This window comes from Meriones unguiculatus, chromosome 18 (genome assembly GCF_030254825.1).
Source record: "Meriones unguiculatus strain TT.TT164.6M chromosome 18, Bangor_MerUng_6.1, whole genome shotgun sequence".
NCBI lineage: Eukaryota > Metazoa > Chordata > Mammalia > Rodentia > Muridae > Meriones > Meriones unguiculatus.
This window is the reverse complement of record NC_083365.1, coordinates 6157934-6180562: the sequence shown is the minus strand read 5'-3', so window position 1 is coordinate 6180562 and position 22629 is coordinate 6157934. Positions and strand designations below refer to the sequence as shown.

At 40.4% G+C, this 22629-nt stretch overlaps 1 protein-coding gene across 3 annotated transcripts in view; it reads right to left on the bottom strand.

The window, feature by feature from the left end:
- Positions 1-1687: 1687 nt before the first annotated feature.
- Sarnp (SAP domain containing ribonucleoprotein) overlaps positions 1688-22629 on the bottom strand; it is a 55803-nt gene continuing 34861 nt past the window's right edge. For all 3 annotated transcript variants that reach the window (XM_021656896.2, XM_060371766.1, XM_060371767.1), the window contains 2 exons: positions 6248-6337; positions 1688-2003 (listed from right to left, as the gene is read on the bottom strand). In XM_021656896.2, coding sequence (XP_021512571.1) covers positions 1962-2003; positions 6248-6337 — 132 coding nt within the window. In that variant the 3' untranslated portion in view covers positions 1688-1961. The remainder of the gene's footprint in view (positions 2004-6247; positions 6338-22629) is intronic.

The window sequence follows — 22629 nt, the reverse complement described above, 5'->3', positions numbered from 1 at the left end:
CAGACAGACAGAAAAGATAGTTACTCCAAGTACATCATTTATTTGGCTGAGGAGGTGACAACACTAACTTTTTCTTTTATTAAGTCTCGGATGAGACAGATTTCACAGTAAACAGGCAACCTTTAATCTGTTCTCCATGGAAGCTTTCCTAAAATGTCTAAACTTAGGCCCCCACCTTTCACACAAGCAGAGTCTATGTAGCAGCTGGCTGACTTTGAAACTGCCCATGCCCCAAGACGGCCAACAGGCACACATCATGTTCCATGGTACAAGATTTAATGTTAGGAAAGCTAGCTTTCTATTAATCACAAAGCCAGCTAGGCTTTGGTAGAAATAAGGACAAAGATTTGTATCACAGCAACACAAGATTTAATGATGGTATCAAAGTTTTCTTTTTCTTTCTAACCCCCTCCTTTTTTTTCTTGAAACAACACTTCTCTGTGTAGCCTTCACAATCCTGGAACTCACTCTGTAGACCAGGCTGGCCTCAAACTCAAGAGATACACCTGCCTCAGCCTCTCATGTGTTGGGATTAAAGGCATGTGGTCCAGTTCACAGTATTCAAGTAAGGCAACTTTTATGGCCTTTCCAAAGAAATCTCCCAAGGGAGCATTTACTGGCACTGAAATATAAAGATTAAAACGAGAAAGCCAAGGCAGGTGTGGTGGTGCTTGCCTGTAATCACAGCTCTAAGAAGGCGAACAATGCTGACAGGATTCAAGGCCTCCTGGGCTACACAGCATGCCCCAAGCCAGGTGGCAGTGAGACCTGTCTCAAAACCTGGGAGAAAAAGGGATGTGAGGAAAGAACTTATATTAACACATCAAAAGGCCAAGTGTCAGGTTTCAGATCTACACAGAGAAACAAACAGTCTGCTTGGACAGAGCCAAAACTTTGCTAAGGAGGTGACTCAGAAAGGACAATGAATTTTAGTGTTGTCTAAGCCACATCACTACTGTAACTGTAAAAGAAGACACACTAACACAGAGTGTGCGGGACCATTGTGCAGCAGTAATGTGCTTTTCCAGAATGTGCAAGGCCCTGTGTTTGATCCCAATATAGGGGAAGGGAGGGAAGATGCAGCGGCAGCAAAAACCAAAACCAAAACCAAACAACAACAACAACAAAAAAAAAAAAAACCAAAAAAAAAAAACAAAACACCGAAGCATCTTGTTCCACTTATGTCCCAATGACCTTGGAAATGATGCTTACTGTCTCTGACGCACAGTCATGTTTTGGATTTCTATACTTCTACTAGCCCATTTTACCTTCTTGAAGTATGTCCCATACAGTGGTTTCTGCTACAACAGACAGGGCCATGTCAGGCCCCCAAGGAAAACATTACTCTTTTACAATGGATTCTATTTCGTACAGTTAGGCTTCATTCAAAGCATGCATCCATCCTTTACACTCCCTGAATTCCCCCTGGCTTTCTCAACATTGCCTCAGGGCCACTTCAATCTCTGAAGCAAAGGCTTACGGTCACATGGCTTCATCACGAAAGAGAAAATAAAAGCGTATCTGTGAGTAGGAAGAATATAATAAGTGGGCTTACAGGGTAGACTTAACCTCTTTTTCTACAGGATAAAGGCATTACAGTTAGTTCCCCCTAGTATTTGCCATTGATACTCCCTTTATGTGCTCTAGTCTGCCCTAGGAATTTAAAAGGAGCACCTAATGAAACACGTTTTCTTTTCTTTCTTCTTTTATTAATAAGCAAAATAATTAAAAACAAAACAAAACAAAAAACCCACAACAACCTTAAATGTAGAGCAGCAATGAAATCAAACTGCTATTGGAATTCAAGGATGTACCTAGGGTACAGGCTTCCTCACTGTGAGGCAGACAACTGTGTGTGCATGTGTGCGCGCACGGGTGTGCGTGTGAGTGTGTGTGTGTATAAACCCAAGAAGAATTTGAGAAATGGAAACCACGATGGGGCAGAGAGCATGAACTTTTCATTATGCAATCCCAAAACGTTCTGCTCTTTTCCTTTTCTTTGCCTGTAACAAAAAAGCAAGAAAAAAGAAATTAGATTGCAAAACAATAGCAGATTAAGTTCCTGGCAGCTTTAAACTAAACCCACATTAATGGTCAAAAGGCCCAACAAGAGCCACACTTTGTTCCTGAATCCCTCCACTTATAAGAAAGGTGAGAAACTGAAGTCAAAACACACCCTTACATATAACATAAAGGCTAAACAAAGGGTGAGGAGGAAAGAAGGTTAAGGGAGAATGGAGGATGAAAAGAATGATAGAAAAGTGAAAAATGTTCCTTATAATTATTAGGAAGATGGGAGATGTCAGAGGACAAAGGGGTAAACAATACTCTCCACAGAGCAGTTAGAATGAGGTCTCCAGTCCACAAAGAGGTAAGGCGGAGAAGGGAGAATGTTTGCAAAAAAGTATCCTTACTTATTAGGTGGCTCTCTCCTCTCCTTTTTCTCTCTCCTCTCTCTTTTAAATCAAGCCTCATGTCTGAATTCCTTCAGGTATTCAGTTATTTTTTAGCAGCTCCCATCTTGTAAAGTAGTGTTATACAGGCCTCTAAGCATGACTGATACTCTAATTACTTTTGATATCTACTTAATACCGGGGTCATATGGAAACACTATTGCGTAGGTGAGCACAACGAAGCTCACAAGTTATGTATATTATGGATCTCTTAAAGAAGGCAGTACTGAGCTGGGCATGGTGGTGCACACATGTGATCCCAGCACTCAGGGAGGCAGAGGCAGGTGGATTGCTCTGAGTTCGAGGATAGCCTGGTCTACAAAGCAAATCCAGGACAGCCAAGGCTACACAGAGAAACCCTGTCTTGAGAAAAAAAAAAAAAAAAAAAAAAAGGCAGTATTGGAAAGAGCAAAATCAGTCAAACACACTTGTGTCCTTTAACTTCATTTGAAATACTGCCCCAGAACACAAGAAAGGATTCTGTCATCAATTCACATTACAGATTTAATACAGATCTTTCCTTCCTTCCTTCCCTCCCTCTCTCCTTCCTTCAAGCCGAATATACTCCAAGATCATTTTACTTGGACTAATGACAAAATCCCTTGAAATAAGACAGAAATCTTGTGGTTCATGTAAACTGCATCTTGGGTTCAGAAGCTACTATTTCCTTATAGACAAGGACTTGCAACCAAAGCCACATTTCCCCACCTCTTTAACCCGGAGAAACCACTGTACCCACTCAGCGCAATCCCTGCTCAATAACAGCTGTAAGGAGGGGTAATTCTAATCAGAGCTGAAGGAAGCTCATCTTGTTAATCAATAAGCAAGCAGATTCTTACTACAGATAGTATGTTATTTCAGTAGCAGAAAGTCTACAGGTGGCTTTAGTTAGTTCCTTTTCCTAGTGAAGAGCATACACCGACTTTAATTTTTTAGATATTTTATGTGTATAACTGTTTTGCATGCATACATGTATGTGCCCACATGTGCACATGGGTCCTCTGCAAGAGCAACAAGTGCTCTTAACTGCTGAACCCTCTCTCCAGCCCTTGATCTACCATCTTCATGGCATATGTACTTATTTATAAAGAAACTTAGGGAACAGCAAGATGGTTTGGTTGGTAAAATACTTATAACACAAACAACCATTAGGACTCACATAAAAGCAGAGTACAGTGGCACATGCCTGTAACTCTATCACTGGATAAGGGGGAAGACAGACAGATTCCTGGAGCACACTGACCAGCCTATCCCACCAGCGAGCTACAGATTCAGTGAGAGGCCATCTCAAAAAACAGAAAGGAAGACATCCAATGTCAACCTCTATGTTCTGTATGTACATCTGAACACAAACACAGATACTACACACAGAGGGGCAGGGGAAGCAAATGAAACAAAACTAAAAACCTTTCCAAGATTCTGAGTAAAGAAATTAATTTTTTAAGTCTCTACACATAAGATGGGGAGAATTCACTGAAAGTTCAATGTTAGCTGGTCTACACAGGGGCTCCAAATCACCCTAAGCTACCAGAATGAGACCTTGGTAAGGGGAGGAGAAGGAGAGACTGGGATGGGGGAAACACTCTCAGCGGTTAAGAGTATTTGCTGCTCTTGCAGAAGACCCAAGTTTAATTCCCAGCACCCGCATCAGGTGGCTCATAACCATCATTAACTCTACCTCTGTTGTGGTCTCCATGGGAAGCTAACACTCACCCCCGTAAATAAAAACAAAGCCGAGGCAGAACATGACTGTCCATGACTGTAGTCCTAGTATTCAGGACACTGAGACAGGAAAACTGCTTCAAGTACAAAAGCCAAATGGGATGAGGGTGAAGATCCTGTTTCAAAACCTCATCAATACAACTGCCCAAACCTGGGCTGAACAAGGACACCAGTGAACATGCTGAAGTGGGCCAGGAAAGGCCCATGAGGCCTGAGTTCTACACAAAGAACTATAGGCAACATGGAAAGCTGGTATTGGCAGAGGTAGTCTTTCTCAGGGAAGAGCATACCACACCAACTGGTTGTCCAATGCCAAACGGTCAACCCTGAAAATATGCAGGTTATATTTAGAAATATGTATGTATGTACATATACACATATGCATGTAATAACAATCAGTGAAAAAAAGAAGGCAAGAATTTAAAGGGGAGTAGGAAGAGGGCATATGGGAGAGTTTGGAGGAAGAAATGTTTAATCAAATGTAATCTCAGCCTGACAGTTGGTGGCACATGCCTGTAATCTCAACACTCAGGAGGCTGGTTTACAGAGAGAGAGTTCCAGGACAGCCAATGCTGCACAGAGAAACCCTGTCTCATGTCCACCCCCAAATAAAAGAAGCTATTTTCAACTGATGCCCAACACAAAATAGACTACAAGGTTTTTGTTTGTTTGTTATTTTTTGTCTTATTGGTTTTATTTTTAATTTTTTTCTTTGAGAAAGAACATAAAAGTTCAGTGGTAGGGAGGTGGGGAGAATCTGAGAGGAGCTGAGAGAGGGGAAGGAATACGATCAAAATATACTGTATGAAAAACTTATTTAATAAAAAAACAAACAAAACACACTGGGCTTTTTACTTAGTAGCCTATGCCTAGCCTACTTCTTAAGCCAAAATGAGTGGCTTGGCCAGAGAGTGGTTAAGAGCCCACAGACTGGATCTGAGCCCACTGCACAGAAGGAAACATACCTGGTACTGTATTTGACCAAGAGCCCATGGTCAGAGTACTACAGACCTCCAGAATGAACCTACTATTATTATCCTGCTAAATGAACACAGTATCAAATTACCTTCTAAATCCCTCTTTACATACTCATAGATTAGTGTAACCTTCAGACCTCATCACAGGGATGCTAAACTCACAACTGATCAAAATGCAGACATCTATGTCAATGGAGTACTCAGCCACAAACAGGACATCTATATCAAACCTCCACAAAGCTCGGGACCATTGTGGAAGAGGGGCAGAAAGACTGTAAGAGCCAGAGGTTGGAGAATAGTCTTTTTGACATGACACACATAACTGCTGTATTTATGAACTCATGGCAGCTATGGTTGTCCACATAAGACCAGCACAAAATCAAGCTAGTCAAGCATTTCAGCATAGAATGGAAAGAAGTTCAAGAGCCACCACCCCTAATTGAGGAGGTATGGAGAACTGATGGCTTCTGGAGGAAGAAGAGCCTGTTTTCTTTAAGGGTGCTCGTGGGGTTCTAGTGGATAGTCGTGAGTATATGAATAACACAAATTAGACTCTGAGTTTGTTTATTAAAAATAAAATAAAATAAAAAAGATATGATGTTGGCAAAGGGTAGAGAGGTGGCAGTGAGTAGATCTGGAAGGCATGGGTGATGAATATGATCAAAATATATTGTATAAAACTCTCAAAGGACAAGGGAAAGAAAATCTGGCTATGAAAATAGATGTGCTTTTCCCTCTCCATTCAGCATAATTTTCCTTGTTTCCTTTTAAGAGCTCTGTGAAAGACAGGGGAAACAAGAGAACAGACAGGAGTACTACAAGCCTGACAAACTGAGCTCAATCTCCAGAACACATATAAAAAGCCAGCCAGCCTCAAGTCAGATGGACAATGATAGAAACAATGATAACCTGCCTCACTGCAGAAGTCAAGAATGACTTCCCAGAGTTGTCCTGACCTCCACACGGAAGCCTTGACATGTGAGGGCATGTGTGTGCATGTGTGTGTGTGCTTACACATAAACACTTCTGGTGTTTTTTTTGTTTGTTTGTTTGATTTTATTACTAGCTCCATGAAGCATTCTAAATATAGTTCACCTCTGTATCCTCTGTGGTTCCAGTTCCAGCTGAACTTGTCACAATCCCAAATCTCTCCTTCCTTTTTTTCAGCTTCTCATCATCTTCAGACTGTCAACAGACCAAGGCAACAGTTGAAATAAGTTAGTTTCTTTTTCACAAAGTTTACAGGAATAAAACTGTAATTTATTGGTGATAATATGCAGGAGCCAAGAATCACACGAATGTAAAAGAAAGATTAGAATATAAACAACAACCTGGGCATGACGGCACACATATTTAGTCCCAGTACTTGGGAGGTAGAGGTAGGCAAATCTCTGTGGGTTGAAGGCCAACCTGGTCTACAAAGCAAGTTCAGGAGGTCACACAGGGCCACGCAGAAAAATCCTGTCTTGAAAAACCAAAGAAAGAAAAAAGAAAAAGAAAAAATAAGAAACAAAAAAAAAAAACTAACATGGTTTAGATGCAATTTGACCCCAAAGACTCATGTGTTGTAAGCGTGGGGAACACCCAGTGTGACAACAGAAGTGGTGAGGTCTTTAAGAGGTTAGGCAAAAAAAAGAGCTGGCTAGGTCATGGGTTGTATCATTTCAAAAAAGATTAAGGCTGTTCTTGTAGCACCCTGAGTTAATTACTGTAAAAACAAATTATTCTAAAAAAACAAAAACAAAAACAAACAAACAAAAAAATTAACCTGAGTCATGTTCTCACTTCCCGTTTGGAAACATGATGTTTTCTTCCTGTTTACATTTCAGCCATGATGTAATACAACCAAGGAAATGGGGGGGGGGGGTCCTGTTGTTTGAACGTTTAGCCTCTAAAACTGTGAGCTAAACAAGTTTCTTTATCAAGTCACTAAGCCTCAAGTGTTTTCTTATGGTGGTAAGAAACAATGTTGTATTGAAAATAATGAAAAACTTTTACTTTAAGGAGGGCCTCAATACTCCTAAGTACGGCGGAAAGTCAGGCATGGTGATGAATAGTAGTGAGTGCAATGCCAACATTTAGGAGAGAGCATCAGGAAGACTGAATTCGAAGCTGGTCCAGGCTATAGTGAGGTCTCAGCCAGTATGAGATACCTAGCAAAACTTTGTCTCAAAATCTAAAAGGCTAAGACTGCCAAACCACAGTAAAGCGCTCACTGTATAAGCGTAATAACATAACTCAATCCCCGCACCCATAGAAGAAACTGGATAAGGAAGTGTGTGTGTGTAATTCCAAATCTGAGTCAAAACAGAAAGGCAGACAGATCTCTAGGGTTTACTGGCCCCAAGTCAGCCTAACCTACTCAGCAAGCTCCATCCTGGCTAAGACTGTCTCAAAAAACAAGGTGGAGACAGCTAGGTGGCTTACCCGATAAAAACCCTTGCCAAGTCAGGCCACTTAAGAATGATTCCAGCATCTACATAGTATGAGAATACTGATTCCACTAAGGTGTCCTGTGAGAGACTGACTGACAGACACACAGACACACACACCTGAATAACATCTGAGGTTGAGGGCTGGAGAGATGGCTAAGAGGTCAAGAGCAATGGCTACTCTTCCAGAGGTCCTGAGTTCAGTTCCCAGCAACCATATGGAGGCTCATCAACCCTCTATAATGAGATCTGGTGTGTTCTTCTGGCATGCAGGTGTATATGCAGACAACATTATATACATAATAAATAAATGTTTAAAAAGAAAAAACCTCTGAGGTTGACCTTTGGCCTCCATATATATATGTGAACCCACGTACATTTAAATAAAATGAAATTCCATAAAAAAATTTTAAAAGAAACACATGTAGAACAAATTTCTTTACTCAAGAAATACTGGCAATTAAAATAGAGAAAAACATTCCACTGAGTAGCTCCTATAGAAAATAGGAGCTACTATTAACCTCAGAGGTTAAGAGCACTATCTCCTCTTTCAGAGGACCTGAGTTCAACCGGATAGTGGCTCACAACCACCATGCCCTCTTCTGGCATGCAGGTGTGCATGCAAATAGCACACTCAAAATAAATAAATCTTTTTCTTTTTCTTTTTTTTTTTTTTTAAGGAATAACAAAAGAACGGGGGGGAGAGAGGGAGGGAGAGAGAGAGAGGGAGGGAGGGGGAGAGAAAGAAAGAAAGCGAGAAAGAGAGAGAAAGTCTGAACCTGCTCCTCTGGAAGAACAGTCAGTACACTGCTGAGATAGTTCTCTTGCACTTAGAAGACAGATGACAACTATAGTCATCTACCAGAGAGGCGCTGGGTATTTTCCAAGCAGCTGTGAGATTCATGTCTGCCCAGTAACTTGGGAGAACATGCTGGACATTCTCTTAAAGCTGTTCTAAAGATCCAGGCTGCAGCTGAGTAAGGCAGCACACACCTGTAATCTCAGCAGCTGGACTGTGTACATGCTGAGATTTCAAATACTGGTGATTGGATATAATTAGAAAAGATAACAAAAGAGAAGATAACAATAGGATAAATAGGGAGGGAGAGGAGGATTAGGAGGGAAAGAGGGAGAGGGCTACAGCTGGGATACAAGTGAATGTATAAAATTATTTAAAAATAAAAAATATTAATTAAAAAAAAATAGGATAAATAAGTTGTATTTAGGTCCTCATGCAAATATACACAGGCTTTCCATAAATTGGAGAAAAAGCAGGTCTAGTTTTTTGGTTTGTTTTGAGATAGGGTCTCTCTGTGTAGACTATCTGTCTTGGAACTCCCTCTGTAGACCCAGCTACCTCCAACTCAGAGATCCTCCTGCTGGGATCATAGTAGGCTTTTTATGAGGTTCTCCTAGGTTAGATTTTTGTTTAAATTTTTAATGTTTTTATTTTGTTTGTTTGTTTAAATCCCAAGAATTCATATTCTATAGGCATACTATGTCTCAGAGTATTCCAAAACCACAGAGGCCAAATAAAAACTAATCAACAGACCTACAAATGCACAGGGATGTTCCAATGCCCTGCTCTTTGAGCCCTAATCAAGAAACTGCCTTTCTCCCTGTGGTCACAACAGCTACTTCTCTATGTAAAATGAGGGCAGCTATCCAGCATTCTGGATCAACTCAGCCCAGCTCTTCATACACCGCCAGAGTGAGCACCAGCCAGATCTTAGGCTCCTTCAGTTTATTTTCTTCCCTTTGCTGTAGCTTTTTACAATAAGTATGGAGTTAAGAAAAGCCTGGTGGCAGGGCTTAGAGAGATGGCTCAGAGGTTAAAAAAAACACTGTCTGCTCTTCCAGAGGACAACAGTTCAATTCCCAGCACCCACATGGAAGCTCACAACTGTCTGTAACTCCAGTTCCAGATGATTGGACACCTTCCCAGAGAAATACAGGCAAAACACCCCTGCACATAAAATAAAAATGCTTGGTATCATACACAATATCCCAATTCTTAAAATAAACCTATGAAGTAGGCATTATGAATAAATTAATTTCATAAACAGAAAACTTGGGTTTAAAGAGATAAAATACCTTGTACAACAAAGTTTCACAAATTATAAGGGGCAAAATTAGCCAGGATTGGAATCCAGAACACTTAAGAAATCACTTTTCCTAATCTGCTGTACATAAACAAGTCTTTGAAACCAGAGTAGTAGCGGAAGGATCAGCAAGAAGTATACAACAATTACGTTGAACTGCATCCATGTTAACTGCATTACTGTGTCAATACTAGGATCCTATCATCTCCTGCCATACCAACTAGTTTCTACTTTTTAAGGACCTAGGGAAAGGACTCTCATACTGAACTTTACTGGCTAGTCCATCTGCTGAAGTATAATATATCATTAAAAGGTTTCCAGCAAAAACAGTTCCAGTACATTTTCACTACCCAAGTCAAGGAGGAAAGTAGTTTTGACTTTGCTTATTGCCACTAGATTAAAAACTAAGAAGGGTGGACTAGAGAGATGGCTCAGAGGTTAAGAACACGGCTGTTTTTCCAAAGGTCCTGAGTTCAATTTCTAGCAACATGGTGGCTTACAACCATCTATAGTGAGATTTGGTATCCTCTTCTGGTGTGCTGTGTAAATAATAAATAAATGAACCTTGAAAGGGAGGGAGGGAGAGAGGGAGGGAGGACAAACCAACTAAGGAGAGCCGGGTGTGGTGGCACACACCTTTGACCCCAGTGGTCAATAACTACCACTGTGAGCTTAAAACAAAAAACACCTTCAATTCCACGCTGGGCTTTATGCGCATCCCAGCACTAGGGGAGGAAGATGCAGGCAGATCTCTTTGAGTTTGAGGCCAGCCTGGTCTACAAAGGGAGTCCAGGACAGCCAAGGCTACACAGAGAAACCCTGCCTCAAAATAAATAAATAAATAAACAAACAAATAAATAAATAAATAATCCATTTATTCACTTGTCATTCAAATTATCAGTTGAATCCCTTTAGGTCAAGCACCATTTGAGGCCCTGGGGATACAGATATGAGTAAAATAAAGATATTTAACCTCACAAGGGTGCTAAGTTCACCACAGAGTTACTGTGTGATGATTACAGGTCAGGCCCTTGTGGGAGGCAGGGCAGCAGACTTTCTGACCCCAGATCTGAAATGCACTTTTCATAAGCAACCTGTCAGTAAATTCTATACGTCAGTGTGAATGCCAATGCAACTATACATCTCTCTTTCTATTGCTACAAAGTCCAGAGCCAAGAGTATGTATTAGCTTTGATAAGTGACTTTGAAAATATTATCAGAAAGAAGGGCTACACCAAATACAGTGTTGAATACCTTATAATCCCCGTTACTTAAAAATTAATGCAAGAGAATTATGACTCCTTTGTTTGTTTTTCAAGATACGGTTTCTCTGTGTAGCCCTGGCTGTCCTGGAACTCACTCTGTAGACCACCCTGGCCTCAAACTCAGAGATCCACCCGCCTCTGCCTCCTAAGCACTGGGATTAAAGGTGTGCTCCACCAACACCTAGCTGAAAATTATATTTTTTAAGGCCAACCTATCGTAAAATTTTTCTCAAAACAATCTTTAAAATTTTTTGTTACAGTATAAGCTTTAATATATAAATTTGTTGTCACCTTATCTGTTAGTTACATCAGCCTTAATTTTGTAATGTATCAAGATACTAAAAAGCTAAAGAAAAAACCATTTTAATATAGGTATAATGTGGGAAAATATATTTGTGGCTTTATGCAATCTATATTAATCCATTCTAATCATTAGTTTTCCAAAATATAAATGGTACTTTACATGGAATAGAACATAACAGCTGGATGTCCTCATATAATTTAATATACAAGAAAACACCTTGTAGTTAGAATGGAGACAGAAATGTAGCCTTAGCCTGATTTTGAACAGGATTAAAGAAACATAAAAACTAAAGGCAATTTCTACTTCTAATTAGTACCTCTCTCCCCAAATTGGTCTTTTACTTGGCAAGAAGCAAGTGTAAGAAAGTTCATTTGTAATTTGTTCAGTTCTTTGTCTTTTGTGTATCTACACTCTGACCAGAGAGGACTTTGAGGTTTTTCTAAAGTCCATGAGTGCCTGCAGGGTCCAGAAAACGCTGTGGATATAGTTCAGTGATACTCTAAATACAACAGAAATATTTAAAAATATCTCAGCTGTCACAGGAAGCAAAACAGAGGCACTAGATCATAACTACACACTGATGTGATCTGATAGACTAAGATCAGAAGGAAGGAGAGGAGGACCTTCCCTATCAGTGGACTTGGGGTGGGGCATGCATGAAAAAGGGGGAGGGAGGATGGGACCGGGAAGGGAGGAGGGAGGGCCTTATGGGGGGATACAAAGTGAATAAACTGTAATTAATAAAAACTATACTGGCCTAGCCTCTTCAGTGCCTTGGGTTTAATCCATGGTACTGTAAAAAGGAGGGAAGAAGGAAAGAAGAAAAGAAGCCACAAGTACTGAAACAGAAGAGAGAAACACAAAATCGAGAGAGATCAAACCCAGTATGAGGCAAATGCTTGGAAGCAAAACGATACGGTTAGTTATAATTACAGAATTTACTTCACCCAAATCTGGTATAGTAGGGCACACTTTTAATTCTAGCACTAGGGAGGCAGAGCAGGAGGATCTGAGTTCAAGATCAGCCTGGTCTATACTGTGAGTTCCAGAACAGCTAAAGTTACAAAGTGAGACCTTGTCTCAAAAAAAAAAAAAAAAAAAAACACAAAACATCCATAAAAAAAAAAAAAAAGATTTTTCTCTACTCTAAATACAACAGAAATATTTAAAAATATCTCAGCTGTCATAGGAAGCAAAACAGAGGCACTAGATCATAACTACACACTCAAGAGCTTGTGACAATGGTTTGCACTCCAGCCAGGGAGCAGGCACACAGTAAAGACGGCCTCTAGCCAATGGCTGCTGAAACTGCAGATTTTTAAAAAAAGTGATTCTCTCTTTTTTATCTGGCAGAATACCAACATTAATATTTTTACCCAAAGCTGGGTGTGGTGGCACATGCCTGTAATCCCAGCTCTCAGGGACGCAGAGACAGTCGGATTTCTGCGAGTTTGAGGCCAGCCTGATCGACAAAGCAAGCCCAGGTGTTAGTATTTATCAAAAACGATGCCACATGCATACAACAAATGTTATATGAAAGAGTTTAGTGAACGGAGACAGAGTGTGAGAGAGAGAGACAGAGAAAGAAGAGAGAAAGAGAGAGAGATGGTGGGGGCAAGGGAGTGCCCGACAGAGAAGAGGGGAGAGAGCAGAAAGCAGAGCATGAGAGAGTGGGAGCAGCAGACCACCAGTTATACCTGCAGTACTCGGCTCAGACAATGTCACAGGACACAGGTCCTGACATAGGACATTGTTAAGACCCTAACAGTCCCTAAGAGCAGGCCAGCTGAATTGCCTACACAATGTAACACCAGGACAGCCAGGACTACACAGAGAAACCCTGTCTCAAAACAAAAAAACAACAACAAAACCCAACTCTACCCAAAAAGGAGTTTGAACTTTTATTTGCAAATTCAAGTTTTATCTTCAAGGTTGAACTTTAAAAGAATATTTTTTTTTAATTTATCAGCTTTATTTTGGAGACACAACACTGCTCATAAACTATACTGAGGCTATTTACTTTGCCAAAGGGAGTCATTCCACTTTGATGTAATTAGTGCCCTGTGAGCAGTATGTTTAAACATTCAAAACATCCCCCGTTTTCTTAACAGTGGTCTTACCGCTAACACTCCAGTTCATAAAAAGAAACCATGAAAACAAATAGTTCCCTCAAGTGTAATTTAGGCACATTTAAGAATTTTAAATTTAGAAATTCCTAAGAACACAAAAGTAGTCACTGGACTCAAGAAAAATCCTTATTATCTTAAGAGACCAAAGCTGGGCGTCCTTTTCCTAGTTAGTGCAACAAAGTTATTTTATCCATCAGCCATCTCATACCACGTGTGCCATCTCATACCACATGTGAGGACAAGTTCCAATCTGAAGATTAAAGTCAAGATTAAGTAAAAGTAGAAAAAACTTAAGGTACTACAACTAACTTGCTAACAGGACTCCTTCCTTTAGAGTGATGGAAGAGGTTGACAGGAGCTAAGACAGCTGCCTTCTTACCTTTTGACAGGCCCCAGTAGCAGACGTACCCTGAATATGCTAGTGCTCCATCCCCGAGCTACCCCAGCCCCAAGCTTTGCAAACAAAACAAAAAACCAGTAAGTTGCTGGTGCTTTCTGCAAATGAATTATAATACGCAGGAAGATGTTAGCAGTTCTGAGACTGAACTAATTTTCTAAACAAATTTAAGGTTGTAAGGAAAAAAGGCTTTTTTCCTCAATCTGAGACCATGTGACTGACAATAGGATGAAAAGTACTTATGGGAAAATGCATGATGCAGCCTTGGTTTCCCAGAGGTAAAGGATATGCAACACCCTGAGTGAGTGAGCTTCCAATTTCACACTCACACGATGAATGATAACAACTGATGCTTTTCTCTCAGAAACACACTAATGCTTTAATACACAATTTCATGAAATCCATCTGATCTTATTTTTCCTAAGCCTTTATGTCAGCCAGTAGAGAACACAAAGTGATCCCCAAAACTAATGTTCACAGTCTAGGCAGATTAAAGGTGACCAGACTAGCAGAAAGCATGACACTTTAACAAACACACACACATACACAATAAAGTCATCTTTCCTGCATTCAGCAGTTTCTGTAACATCAGAATTGACTTTCTGGGACCAACAGAGTCAGAGACCACCAAGGACCTGTTTTCCTGTTTTCTATCTTTGTAGGATTTGAAACCAAAGTCATCTCCACTCATCACCAAATACTCTTTTCACAAATTCCCATCACTTTTTTCTGGAAACAAAACCACCACGCACCCCCAACACACACCCCACCAGAGGCGATCCTCTCAGCCTTGTTCTAGCTGACTGTGGGACAAAGAAAAGCAGGCGGAGGAAATGAAGGCTTCACACTTGAGCCCCCAGGAAGCCAATTTCTATTAAAAGTCCCCACCTCCTTTCCTTAGAAGCTAGGAAGCTATTACCTTTAAGGAAAAGTGATGCAAAGCTTGGCAGAAATGTCAAGTCAATAAAGGAAAGTAAAACTTTTAAGAAAAAGATTTACTATTTTAGAAAAAATATTCAGAGAATAGCAATGCAAAAATAAATAAATAAAAACATTTGCTGGAGCATTCAGAAGTGTAGAATGAATGTCTTCTCACTTGCACCACTTAAAAACATATTCTTGCTGTTATACCAACCTACTACATTGGACTCTCAGAAGGGCAAGTGTGTAGAGCTGCACTCTGTCATTATTTATGAGTATTGTATATATGCACACATCTGTGTGATGTGCCTGTCTTCAACAGCTCATAGCATGCATGTAAAGCTCAGAGAACCATTTTGGGGAATCAGTTCTCTTCTTTGACTATGGGTTCTTGGGACTGAATTCAAGCTGCCATGTTTGCACTTTTCACCTATTGAGCCATCTTGATGGACTAAGAAGCTACGTTTCTTTGTTTTTTGAGACAGGGTATAACTGTGTAGCCCTGGCTGGCTGGAACTTGCTCTGCAGACCAGGCTGGCCTTAAATGCACAGAGACTCACCCTGGGATTGAAGACACACCTTGCCAGGAACTGTTTCTTGAAAGGACCCTAGTGTTCTTTACTTATGAACAAACATGCTTAGAAATAACTACAATTATATATGACAAAGTACTGATTAAAAATTTCAAAAACATCTTATTATATCCAAATAAAGCTGCCATCTGGCTTTATTTTCCCCACAAATACTACAAATAAAAATCTCAGCTTCAAGGACTTTGTAAGGTCAAGAGAAAAGCTGGGAGGCTGGACACATGACACAGAGGTTAAAAGCTATGGATGCTCCTCCAGATGACCTAGGTTCAACTGCCAGCATGCACAAAGCACTTACAACCATTTCTTAACTCTAGGTCTAGGGTATGTACTACCCTCTTTGGTCTGCAGGGGTACTAGATATACACATAAACATAGATGTAGGCAAAATACCCATAAACATAAAATAATTTAAAAAAAATTTTAAAAGATAAAAAAGAAGCCGGGAGTGGTGATGATCGCCTTTATTCCCAGCCCTCAGGAAGGCAGAGGCAGGTGGATCTCTGTGAGTTTGAGGGCAGCCTGTTCTACAAACAGAGTCCAGGACACCCAGGGCTGTTACACAAAGAAACCCTGTCTCAAAAAACCAATAAACAAATAAATAAGCAAGCAAGCAAAATTTGATTAATGAGTTAATTCTAAAAAGGCAGCATGATCAGGACACACTTGTACAGGGCAAGAGTAGCAGGTTCAACCACTAAAAGAGCCTGAAACCAACAGAGAAACAGGAGTGTCAATAAAATGAGTGAAAAAATTTTCTCTAAACACACACACTGTTTTCTAGAACCCTAATGAGGCCAATCCTCTTAGGCCTCTCAGAATACTGTTTAGTTTCAACTGCTCATTTTCTAAAATCATTTCCAAACAATGGCATGATAGTGAGAATTCTGTAACTGACTGTGCAGTTATAGTGAATTCTACACCAAAATAATCTCTAAAGTCCACATTAAGCATTTCAAACAATCTCAACGTGTTTCTGTGAAATAAATATAAGAAATTTAAAAAAAAATAGTTTTAGGTCTGGAGAGATGGCTCAGAGGTTAATAGTACTGGCTGTTCTTCCAAAGGTCCTGAATTCAATTCCCAGCAACCACATGGTGGCTCATAACCATCTATAGTGAGATCTGGTGCCCTCTTCTGGCCTGCAGGCACACATGCAGGCAGAATGCTGTATAAATAAATAAATAAATAAAAATAGTTTTAAATGTAAGACACATCTCCACTGCTATGATTTGAAAATTCAAACTCCAAATGCTTAACATTACAAACATTATTTCTATTCTAAGAATCTACTCGGGAAATTAAAAAGTTGAGATTTGAATAAAATACTAACTAAAAAGAACAAAATAAAATACCACACACAAAAACCAGGAAAACTAGCATATGGGTGCGACAACAGGCAAAAGCAGCAGATCAGCTGGAGGTCAGCCTCAGGTGTGGCAACTTCAAAGAGAACCTGCACTACATGAGGTCTTTGCCTCAAAAAACAAGACAAGCCAAAACATAAAAGTCAGAGTATGGATGTAAGGAAAGAAGTTAGCATGCTCTGGTTTCTGACAGAACACTCAGCTGCTGGAAAAGTATACCTCATAGGACATTTTCATCTTCCCAAGTTAAGGTTTTACAATTCCCACTCAGCAACTTGTTTTTTTTTTTTTTTAATTAATTTATTTATTACGTATACACTGTTCTGTCTGTATGTGTGCCTGTAAGCCAGAAGAGGGCACCAGATGTCATCATAGGTGGTTGTGAGTCACTATGTGGTTGCTGGGAATTGAACTCATGACCTCTGGAAGAGGAGCCAGTGCTCTTAACCTCTGAGCCATCTCTCCAGCCGGAAGGGAGGGAGGGAGGGAGGGAGAGAAAACCAGGTCCAGAAGACTTCACTAGTGAAATTTCCCAGATCTTCAAAGAACAATACCAATACATCTCAAACTACTCCATAAAACAGAAAAGGAACATTACCAAATTTTCCAAACTTTTCCCTAATGAACACCCTCATCAAGATACTTGCTAGCCAAATTTAAAACCTAATGAAAAGATCACTGGCTGTGACCAAGTTGCCTTTATTCTAGAGATTCAGGGATGACTGGATATATTTAAATCAATAAATGGTACATTTTACATAAATGGGCTAGGCATGGTAACCGATGCCTTTAATCCCAGCACATGAGAGGCAGACCAGTGGTGGATCACAGTGAGTTCAAGGGCAATCTGATCTACATAGCAAGTTCTAGGCCAGTGAATGAAAAAAACAAAACACAAGGACAGAAATCCTACGATCATCTTGATTGACAAGAAATGGCTTTTGACAAAATTTAATATTCCTTCATGTTTACACTTAACATCTGCAAAATTTGTCTAGAGATGGCTCAAGATTTAAAGAGTATTTGCGACTCCCAGCACCAATCTTTTGGTTTACAACAGCCTGCAACTCCATTTCCAGGGGCTCTGACATTCTCTTCTGTCCTCAGTAGGCACTGTACGCATGTGTTGCACTTACATACATGTTGGCAAAACACAAAGATAAAAACAAAATCTTTAACAATATAACATTTGCCAAGTGTGATGGTGCACACCTTTGATCCCAGTGCTAGGGAGGTGGGGGCAGGTGGATCTCTGTGAGTTTGAGGCCAGCCTGGTTTCAGGCCAGCCTGGTTTCAGGCCAGCCAGGGCTGTTAAACAGAGAAAGCCTGTCTTGAAAAACAAAAGAAAAAAAATTAAACAAACAAAAAACCCACTATAGAGGACAAACCTACATTCAACAAAAGATTGCTAAGAGAGGGGAAAATAATCTTCTCTAGGGAAAGAGCACCCATCTGGCCATCTAACACCAAATGGCCCTAAAAATACACATACAAGTGACACTATAGAAGCTGAGTATACTGCATTTATATTCAGGAACATGTGCATACAAGTTTAACACCTAAAGAAAAAGAGACCATAAATTTATTTAAGAAAGCACAATGGGGAGGGAACATAGGTAGGGTTGAAAGGAGAAAAATAGGGAAATGATAATCATAACCTCAAAGAATAATAAAAAGCCAGCAGCCTTTATGTAATAATGACATACAGAAAAAGAAATCAGAGCAACGATGAAAACTTTAGACCAACCTACCAAAAGCAATCTACATATTCAACGATTCCAGCAAAAATTCCAGTAACATGCTTCACAGAAACTAAAAATTAAAACTCAAATGAAGCACCAAGAACCCAGACAGGCAAAGCAACCCCGGGCAATAGTCCACCACTAGAGGTATTCCCACACCCGATTTCAAGTTCTAGTCTAGACCCACAGCACTGACAACACACGGTACCAGTGCAAAACCAGGCACATAGATCAACGGACTAGAAAAAGAGGTTCCAAATACCACTAGGCAACTAAAACCACTAGCCTTTTGACAAAGACACTCAAAGTACACACTGAAGAAAAAGCATTTTCAGCAAAGGATACTGGAACTGGATTATATACCTATAAAACAAAAATTAACTTCAAACAGATCAAGGATGTCAATGTAAGGTATGACTCAAACTGCTGGAGGAAAACGGAGAGCATACATCAAGATATAAACAGAGAGGGATTTTCTGAGCAGGACTCCAGTCACTCAGGAAATAAATCAACAAAGGGGATCTCTTGAAATTAAAAAGTTCAGTACAGCAAAAGAAAGCCATCAATGAGATGAAGAAGGTGCCTACAGAATGAGAGATCCTTGCCAGCTATTAAACCAACAGAAGAGAAGTATCCAAACTACACAAAGAACTAAAAAGCCAAACATAAAGGAAAGAAGCCACCTAACCAACATACAGTCTAGTGGGCTGAGATGGCTGAGCAGTAGCTTTACTAGCACACCCTGCTGTTTCAGAGGAGCAAGGGTGCTTCTAAGCCCCACATCAGGAGGCTCAAGCTGCCTCTAACTCTAGCTCCAGGGGTATCTGGAGCCTATAGCTTCCACCAACACCTGTACTCCCATGAGCATATGCATCCGAGTAAATTACCAAAGTTGTTGCTGCTATTGCAGAGGACTCAGGTTTAGTTCCTAGCACCCACACTAGGCAGTTCATAACTTCCTGTAATCAAACTCCAGAGGATCCCAGGTTCTTTTCTGGCTTCTGTGGGTACCACCACATGCCTTTTTTGGGGAAGGGGAGCAGGGTTGCTCTATGCATGTATGTATATATGCATGCCCTGGAACTCTCTATGTAGAGGAGGAGGGCCTCTAACCCACAGAGCTCCATCAGCTTCTGCCTCCCAAGTGCTGGGATTAATGACATGCACCACCAGGTCTGGCTTTACATGTTTATACTTACATTCAGGCAAATATACAAGCTGGATATGCATGCATGCAAGTACAGCAGCACACACACCATCATCATCCCCATAATAACCAATTTTAATATTATAATTTTCAAAAGGTGTCTTAATAGAGGTATCCTACATGGGTAGACAATGCTTCTTTCAGAAGATGTGTTATAAAATGAAAATCTGAATGCCCAATGTGGGATACTTTCCTATGAATTATTGGCCAGGGAGACCCTCAAGGCCCCCAATTTTACTGTTAATACTCTTGTTTGCTCACCATAACTAGTGGGTAGGACCTCACTATTAAATACACAGCACACTTCGCTTTCGGGATGCAGTGAAATCAAGCAAGAAATAACTGGGACACTTCCTCCCAAGGAGGGGCTGGAGGGAAGTTAAAATTTATCAGTGCACTAGCTACTAGCTAGAAGTAGAGCACATGGCTACGAAGGACAAATCCCTACGTGGGGAACACACAATTGTTGACTAACTAAAAGGGCATGCTGCAAAACTATCTTCTAAATACTTACATTTATACCCATAGGCCACTGCTGCTCTAAACCTTGGTCAAAAAGGTGCTTGTCTGCAGTGCATAGCAGTCCACGCACAGACTCATAACTGGTTAATGTTCAGCCCTAAATGGGACATGCATATCAACTTCTCATGTAAGGCTCAAAGGATATCAAAGAGAAGGCGGGGACATTATGGGACTGAAAATATGACTCAACAAGTTATGAGCACTTGCTGCTCTTGCAGTGTTGGGAACACAGCAAGGTCCTTATGTCCACAGGTCTCCAGAGAAATCAGGAATTAGTTACGAAATGTACGATTGTTTCTCCAATGGGAAAGATATAAAAAAACCCTGTTCTTCTATCCAGAAAACCATGAAATGGAAGTAATGATCCATGTTATCTGCTGGGCTAGGCCATATTAAGTACCCACAAACAGGAACAGAGATACCTAATAGTATAAATGACCCTTACATTACCTGTATAACCAGAGGCTTCCACTAAGCTCCCCCAACCAGGACTAGAGGTGGCTAGCAGCCCAAATGACCTCTACCTTACCTGTGTAACTAAGCCAGGCCCTTAAGCTAGTACAAGTAGCCTATCTCTAGACAGTATCTTCTTGGAAGAAATGACACGTACTCTGAGTCAAGTTTTGATGTAATTATGCTTCGTTACATATTACACCAGAAAACTTTTCCCCAAGTTATACTGTGTTTAAATTTGTTGGGAATAAACTGCCTAGGATCAGACTCCAGGTTGACAAAGTCAATATGAACCCAGTTTTCATCCTCATCACTTGTGGTTCACGTCCCTGACTGCCACTTATTGGGTCCCCCTTAGCAGAATACCCAGGTAATTTATAATAATGTAATTTATAATAAGCAGGGCAATCTACCAGTCACAAAATTATTGATACTACTGGTACAGCACCTAAATTTTCACTTTGCTTCCCCAAATTTTAAAATCAAACTTTCCCAGTCTCTTTTGAGTCTCATGTATGTAGTCCAAACTGGCCTTACAATGTGGCTAAAGATGGCCCTGTACTTCTGATCCTTCACCTTCACCTCCTAAGTGTTATGGTTAGTATAACCAGTTTACAAAGAGAATGCAACCCAGGAATCCAAGCACTCTACCAATTAAGCTATTGTCTTATCCTTACACAATCTCTCTTAAAGTATTCACTGTTTATCTGTAATACTTTTAACTAATATCCCCCTCAAACATGGCTAAGTTACTGTGTCTATAAGCCAGGACCAGCTTATACACACCTTTAATCCCAGGTCTTGAGAGGCAGACATAGGTATATCAGAGTTCAAGGCCAGCCTGGTCTACAGGGAAGGTTCTAGGTCAGCCAAGGCTACACAGATAACCTTGCCTCAAAAACAAAAACAAACAAACAAAAAATGTCTAATCTCAGGGTAGAGTGGGAGAACATGACAACTAAAGCAAAGAAAAACACCATTAACATTTAGTTAAAATTAAGATTATCTTTTCAAGAGGGGAAAAAAATCCATTCTGCTCCCTTTTCTTCTGAATTCCCATAGTCATGTGGTTTAATAGCAATATAATGGCACATGTAATGACATCACTGGAAGTATATAAAATAGGAAGGAGAAAAGGTTAGGAAAGGGGAAATGATAAGGAAGGGAACTGTAACTTATTTGTTACAGATAAAGGGCAAATAAGGTTTGGTTGCCCACCCCAGCAGGGACAACAGAAGAACCAGATGACTGGATAACAGAGGTCAAAGAACGTCCCCTCTACTGTCGTCCTTGACGCAGTTCCTTGCCCTCCCTCAAAGTTTGCTCTACTGGGCCAATGGAGGGATTAGTTCTCACTTTATTTATTTATTTATTCATTCATTCATTCATTACCTTAAATAAGTGGAGGAAGATTAGGAAAAAGAAACATAGGATTCCACACTGCCTCTCTGATTTTTGAGACAGTATAACACGTAGCCCAGGCTGGTCTTGACTTTCCTATGTGGTGAGAATCACCATGAGCCCCTGATCCTCCTGTCATATTCTCAAAAGTGCTGGGTCACGGGGTGAGATGGCACACAGCACAACTGACTCCTCTCTAGTGTCTCAACAGGTTCCAGTGACGATCTTCTCAAAACTGAGAGTCTACTACATTTCTCAATTTAAAGTAACTGACCACCAGCCAGGGATGGTGCACGCGCACATGCGCATGCGTGGGGGGTGAAAATAACCAGGGATATCTACAGCTAGGGTAGAGTTGTAAGGCTCAGCTGTAGAGTGTTTGACAAGTACATACAAGGCCCCGGGTTGGATCACTAGCCTCACTACAACCCACCACCAGCAAGAATAAGAAAATCTAGAAAAGGATAGCTTAGTAGGATACTTAACCATCTGAAAAGCTCCATGTGGAAAAAGTCTGATCCTATTCCAGAAGAGAAAGTAGAAGGTAAACTAAAATTTACTAAGGCCATAGATGCTTCTTTTCCTACCACTACACAAAAAACATTAACCCTTGACCTACATATTCCTGAGAAGCAAGAAAAACAA